The 7,500-nt window shown below is 43.0% G+C and overlaps 1 protein-coding gene across 2 annotated transcripts in view; it reads left to right on the top strand.

Annotated features, from left to right (window-relative positions):
* The first annotated feature begins 3,029 nt into the window (after positions 1-3,029).
* Positions 3,030-7,500, top strand: part of LOC138962023 (beta-1,3-glucan-binding protein-like) — a 23,027-nt gene continuing 18,556 nt past the window's right edge. For both annotated transcript variants that reach the window (XM_070333726.1, XM_070333718.1), the window contains exon 1: positions 3,030-3,214. In XM_070333726.1, coding sequence (XP_070189827.1) covers positions 3,157-3,214 — 58 coding nt within the window. In that variant the 5' untranslated portion in view covers positions 3,030-3,156. The remainder of the gene's footprint in view (positions 3,215-7,500) is intronic.

Raw genomic sequence — 7,500 nt, 5'->3', positions numbered from 1 at the left:
GCACTCAAGTTGTTTTATTTTGGTCACATTTCACCTCATCTAAATTATGCATCTACACTTTGGGATGGTTGTAGCGATGTTCACTTGAAAAAAGTAAATTATCTTTACCGTCGCGCAGCTAGTAAACTTATCATGCCAATCCGAACACATCGACAGATCAAAAGCTTAGAAGCCTTAATGTGTTAACGTTATCACTTAAAGATCAGTTATTATTTAATAAGGCGATTTTAATGTTTAAGGTACAAATAAACGAGACCCCACAGTACATGCGATCATTATTTCAGAAAGCAACAGACAGATATGGCTCAAACAAATTATTGTCCAAACTACCCCGTATTGATTTAAAAAAACACACCACAGTTTAGCGTTTTCGGGCTCAACAATTTGAAATTCGCTACCATGTGAGATAAAGGGGTCAAGCACGATTAAACACTTCAAATCGCAGCTTTGCAAATATCTGTTGTCACGAACAGTTACATTCTGAAGCTGTTTCTGTTTTATTTAATCACCCGAAGCAAGAATGCATTGCTATCGCTAACCTCTGTACATTTTGTTCTGCCATATGATGATGCTGATAATGATGTTGATGATGATGATGATGATGATGATGATGATGATGATGTTTCTATTTTATTTAATCACCCGAAGCAAGAATGCCACGCTATCACAAACCTCTGTACATTTTGTTCTGCCATATTATGATGATGATGATGATGTTGACGATGATGATGATGATGATGATGATGATGATGATGATGATGATGAGGTTGTTGTTGTGTGTGTGCGTGCGTGTGTGTGTGTGTATGTGTGTGCGTGCGTGTATGTCTGAGTGTGTGTGGGTGTGTGTGTGCGTGCGCGCATGTGTATGTTTGTGTGTGTGTGTGTGTGTGTGTGTGTGTGTGTGTGTGTGGGTGTGTGTGTGTGTGAGTGAGTGTGTGTGTGTTTGTGTGTGTTTGTGTGTGTGTGTGTGTGTGTGTGTGTGTGTGTGTGTATGTGTATGTGTGAGTGAGTGTGTTGGATTGTGTGCGAACGTGATTGCAGGCATGCGGCGCGCGTGTGTGTACGAGTCGACTTTTCTTTTCCTTTGTATTATATTGACATACATGTACATTTCAATGTTCTATTATGCATTATGTATTCGTTTAGGTAATGTTGCAGTTTGTTATACTGTATGATTGCGACTGACCATTTTCCTTTTATTGTCTCTATTTTTACATTTAGTCAAGTGTTGACTAAATGTTTTAACATAGAGGGGGGAATCGAGACGAGGGTCGTGGTGTATGTGTGTCTGTCTGTCTGTCTGTGTGTGTGTGTGTGTGTGTGTGTGTGTGTGTGTGTGTGTGTGTGTGTGTGTGTGTGTGTGTGTGTGTGTGTGTGTAGAGCGATTCAGACTAAACTACTGGACCGATCTTTATGAAATTTGACATGAGAGTTCCTGGGTATGATATCCTCAGATGTTTTTTTCATTTTTTTGATAAATGTCTTTCATGACGTGATATCCGGCTTTTTGTAAAAGTTAAGGCCGCACTGTCACGCTCTCATTTTTCGACCAAATTGGATGAAATTTTGGTCAAGTAATCTTCGACAAAGCCCGGACTTTGGTATTGCATTTCAGATTGGAGGCTTACAAATTAATTAATGACTTTGGTCATTAAAAATCTGAAAATTTAAAAAAAAAAAAATTTTTTATAAAACGATCCAAATTTACGTTCATCTTATTCTCCATCATTTTCTGATTCCAAAAACATATAAATATGTTATATTTGGATTAAAAACAAGCTCTGAAAATTAAAAATATAAACATTATGATCAAAATTAAATGTTCGAAATCAATTTAAAAACACTTTCATCTTATTCCTTGTCGGTTCCTGATTCCAAAAACATATAGATATGATATGTTTTGATTGAAAACACGCTCAGAAAGTTAAAACGAAGAGAGGTACAGAAAAGCGTGCTATCCTTCTCAGCGCAACTACTACCCCGCTCTTCTTGTCAATTTCACTGCCTTTGCCATGAGCGGTGGACTGACGATGCTACGAGTATACGGTCTTGCTGCGTTGCATTGCGTTCAGTTTCATTCTGTGAGTTCGACAGCTACTTGACTAAATGTTGTATTTTCGCCTTACGCGACTTGTTATACCTGTCTTAGTTTTAGCAGGGACAGATTGTAAGACTAGGCGTCAGCCTAAAATCTCCATCCTTGAATAAAAGTTCGTTAGTTCGTTCTCTCTCTCTCTCCTCTCTCCTCTCTCTCTGTCTCTGTCTCTCTCTCTCTCTCTCTCTCTCTCTCTCTCTCTCTCTCTCTCTCTCTCTCTCTCTCTCTCTCTCTCTCTCTCTCTCTCTCTCCCTCCCCTCTCTCTCTCTCTCCCTCTTGTCACGCCCACTCCCATTCTGAAGCTGTTTTGACGCGCTGCCAAAACAAAAACCCAAAGAAGAAAAACATATGGCAAGATAGCATCAGCCTGCTAGCCTTGAAAATGACCTACAGAATATGCCTGACAATATGATGTGTAAAAATTAAGAGAGAAAATCAAACTAAGCATATCACCTCCCTTGCTCCCGTGAGCAAACAACACTATCTAAAGAAATTCCAATTCTTGTGTGTGTATGTATGTATGTATGTATGTGTGTGTGTGTGTGTGTGTGTGTGTGTGTGTGTGTGTGTGTGTCACTGTGTCACTCTGTGTGTGTGTGTGTGTGTGTGTGTGTGTGTGTGTGTGTGTGTGTGTGTGTGTGTGTGTGTGTGTGTGTGTGTGAATGAGTTTACTCATAGGTGTAAAACCTCAAGAGTAAACCCAAAACTAAATGATAAGTATTCAACCTATATAAATATACAACCTATATAAATGCTTCTTGTGCAACCTTAGGCTGACCTCCTTGATCTATTCACCCAGCAATTTTTATCTACACGAGCGCTTTAACTGTCCTTTTTCCTGTCAGGGTAACCCAGATACTTGGTACTTTAGATAACGGTATTATTTTTTAATCTTTTGGTATTTTTTTATTATTATTATGGTGAGCTTATATAGCGCGAACCACAATTAACTGTGCTCTCCGCGCTTTACATCTGAAGTTTATATCTAATAACGTTTTTATACTCAGAATTGGAATTTCTTCAGATAGTGTTCTTTGTTCACTGGAGCAAGGGAAAGCGATATGCTGATTCTGATTTTCTCTCTCGGTGTCTTGGGCGGTGGTTATGCGCTGACCGACGGTAAGCACCAACATTCATTTTGTAGTACTGAGATTTGAACTGTTTGCAGCTTTAAAACACAGTCCTTTCCATGTAAACTATTCAACTCACCATCTCAGATCTCGCCAGGCTTTTACATGGGATTAGACTATCACTCCACTGGTATGGCATATACCCAAAGTCAACATCCTGACTGCTTCCTGGGATTAGACTATCACTCCACTGGTATGGCATATACCCAAAGTCAACATCCTGACTGCGTCCTGGGATTAGACTATCACTCTACTGGTATGGCATATACCCAAAGTCAACATCCTGACTGCTTCCTGGGATTAGACTATCACTCCACTGGTATGGCATATACCCAAAGTCAACATCCTGACTGCTTCCTGGGATTAGACTATCACTCCACTGGTATGGCATATACCCAAAGTCAACATCCTGACTGCTTCCTGGGATGAGACTATCACTCCACTGGTATGGCATATACCCAAAGTCAACATCCTGACTGCTTCCTGGGATGAGACTATCACTCCACTGGTATGGCATATACCCAAAGTCAACATCCTGACTGCTTCCTGGGATGAGACTATCACTCCACTGGTATGGCATATACCCAAAGTCAACATCCTGACTGCTTCCTGGGATTAGACTATCACGTCCACTGGTATGGCATATACCCAAAGTCAACATCCTGACTGCTTCCTGGGATTAGACTATCACTCCACTGCTATGGCATATACCCAAAGTCAACATCCTGACTGCTTCCTGGGATTAGACTATCACTCCACTGGTATGGCATATACCCAAAGTCAACATCCTGACTGCTTCCTGGGATTAGACTATCACTCCACTGGTATGGCATATACCCAAAGTCAACATCCTGACTGCTTCCTGGGATTAGACTATCACTCCACTGGTATGGCATATACCCAAAGTCAACATCCTGACTGCTTCCTGGGATTAGACTATCACTCCACTGGTATGGCATATACCCAAAGTCAACATCCTGACTGCTTCCTGGGATTAGACTATCACTCCACTGGTATGGCATATACCCAAAGTCAACATCCTGACTGCTTCCTGGGATTAGACTATCACTCCACTGGTATGGCATATACCCAAAGTCAACATCCTGACTGCTTCCTGGGATTAGACTATCACTCCACTGGTATGGCATATACCCAAAGTCAACATCCTGAGTGCTTCCTGGGATTAGACTGTCACTCCACTGGTATGGCATATATCAATCAATCAATGAGGCTTATATCGCGCATATTCCGTGGGTACAGTTCTAGGCGCTCTGCAGTGATGCCGTGTGAGATGAAATTTTATACGGCCAGTACCCAAAGTCAACATCCTGACTGCTTCCTGGGATTTGTTTGTTTGTTTGTTTGTTTGTTTGCTTAACGCCCAGCCGACCACGAAGGGCCATATCAGGGCGGTGCTGCTTTAACATTTAACGTGCGCCACACACAAGACAGAAGTCGCAGCACAGGCTTCATGTCTCACCCAGTCACATTATTCTGACACCGGACCAACCAGTCCTAGCACTAACCCCATAATGCCAGACGCCAGGCGGAGCAGCCACTAGATTGCCAATTTTAAAGTCTTAGGTATGACCCGGCCGGGGTTCGAACCAAAGACCTCCCGATCACGGGGCGGACGCCTTACCACTAGGCCAACCGTGCCGATCTTCCTGGGATTAGACTATCACTCCACTGGTATGGCATATACCCAAAGTCAACATCATGACTGCTTCCTGGAATGAGACTATCACTCCACTGGTATGGCATATACCCAAAGTCAACATCCTGACTGTTTCCTGGGATTAGACTATCACTCCACTGGTATGGCATATACCCAAAGTCAACATCCTGACTGCTTCCTGGGATTAGACTATCACTCCACTGGTATGGCATATACCCAAAGTCAACATCCTGACTGCGTCCTGGGATTAGACTATCACTCCACTGGTATGGCATATACCCAAAGTCAACATCCTAACTGCTTAATGGGATTAGACTATCACTCCACTGGTATGGCATATACCCAAAGTCAACATCCTGACTGTTTCCTGGGATTAGACTATCACTCCACTGGTATGGCATATACCCAAAGTCAACATCCTAACTGTTTCCTGGGATTAGACTATCACTCCACTGGTATGGCATATACCCAAAGTCAACATCCTAACTGTTTCCTGGGATTAGACTATCACTCCACTGGTATGGCATATACCCAAAGACAACATCCTAACTGTTTCCTGGGATTAGACTATCACTCCACTGGTATGGCATATACCCAAAGTCAACATCCTGACTGCTTCCTGGGATTAGACTATCACTCCACTGGTATGGCATATACCCAAAGTCAACATCCTGACTGCTTTCTGGGATTAGACTATCACTCCACTGGTATGGCATATACCCAAAGTCAACATCCTGACTGCTTCCTGGGATTAGACTATCACTCCACTGGTATGGCATATACCCAAAGTCAACATCCTGACTGCTTCCTGGGATTAGACTATCACTCCACTGGTATGGCATATACCCAAAGTCAACATCCTGACTGCTTCCTGGGATTAGACTATCACTCCACTGGTATGGCATATATCAATCAATCAATCAATGAGGCTTATATCGCGCATATTCCGTGGGTCCGGTTCTAGGCGCTCTGCAGTGATGCCGTGTGAGATGAAATTTTATACGGCCAGTACCCAAAGTCAACATCCTGACTGCTTCCTGGGATTTGTTTGTTTGTTTGTTTGTTTGTTTGCTTAACGCCCAGCCGACCACGAAGGGCCATATCAGGGTGGTGCTGCTTTGACATTTAACGTGCGCCACACACAAGACAGAAGTCGCAGCACAGGCTTCATGTCTCACCCAGTCACATTATTCTGACACCGGACCAACCAGTCCTAGCACTAACCCCATAATGCCAAACGCCAGGCGGAGCAGCCACTAGATTGCCAATTTTAAAGTCTTAGGTATGACCCGGCCGGGGTTCGAACCAAAGACCTCCCGATCACGGGGCGGACGCCTTACCACTAGGCCAACCGTGCCGATCTTCCTGGGATTAGACTATCACTCCACTGGTATGGCATATACCCAAAGTCAACATCCTGACTGCTTCCTGGGATTAGACTATCACTCCACTGGTATGGCATATACCCAAAGTCAACATCCTAACTGCTTCCTGGGATTAGACTATCACTCCACTGGTATGGCATATACCTAAAGTCAACATCCTAACTGCTTCCTTGGATTAGACTATCACTCCACTGGTATGGCATATACCCAAAGTCAACATCCTAACTGTTTCCTGGGATTAGACTATCACTCCACTGGTATGGCATATACCCAAAGTCAACATCCTGACTGTTTCCTGGGATTAGACTATCACTCCACTGGCATGGCATATACCCAAAGTCAACATCATAACTGTTTCCTGGGATTAAACTATCACTCCACTGGTATGGCATATACCCAAAGTCAACATCCTGACTGTTTCCTGGGATTAGACTATCACTCCACTGGTATGGCATATACCCAAAGTCAACATCATAACTGTTTCCTGGGATTAAACTATCACTCCACTGGTATGGCATATACCCAAAGACAACATCCTAACTGTTTCCTGGGATTAGACTATCACTCCACTGGTATGGCATATACCCAAAGTCAACATCATAACTGTTTCCTGGGATTAGACTATCACTCCACTGGTATGGCATATACCCAAAGTCAACATCCTGACTGCTTCCTGGGATTAGACTATCACTCCACTGGTATGGCATATACCCAAAGTCAACATCCTAACTGTTTCCTGGGATTAGACTATCACTCCACTGGTATGGCATATACTAAAGTCAACATCCTGTTTCCTGGGATTAGACTATCACTCCACTGGTATGGCATATACCCAAAGTCAACATCCTAACTGTTTCCTGGGATTAGACTATCACTCCACTGGTATGGCATATACCCAAAGTCAACATCCTGACTGTTTCCTGGGATTATACTATCACTCCACTGGTAAGGCATATACCCAAAGTCAACATCCTAACTGTTTCCTGGGATTAGACTATCACTCCACTGGTATGGCATATACCCAAAGTCAACATCCTAACTGTTTCCTGGGATTAGACTATCACTCCACTGGTATGGCATATACCCAAAGTCAACATCATAACTGCTTCCTGGGATTATACTATCACTCCACTGGTATGGCATATACCCAAAGTCAACATCCTAACTGCTTCCTGGGATTAGACTATCACTCCACTGGTATGGCATATACCC

This window comes from Littorina saxatilis, linkage group LG1, assembly GCF_037325665.1.
Source record: "Littorina saxatilis isolate snail1 linkage group LG1, US_GU_Lsax_2.0, whole genome shotgun sequence".
NCBI lineage: Eukaryota > Metazoa > Mollusca > Gastropoda > Littorinimorpha > Littorinidae > Littorina > Littorina saxatilis.
The sequence above is the reverse complement of the archived record's forward strand: the minus strand, read 5'-3'. Positions and strand labels throughout refer to the sequence as shown.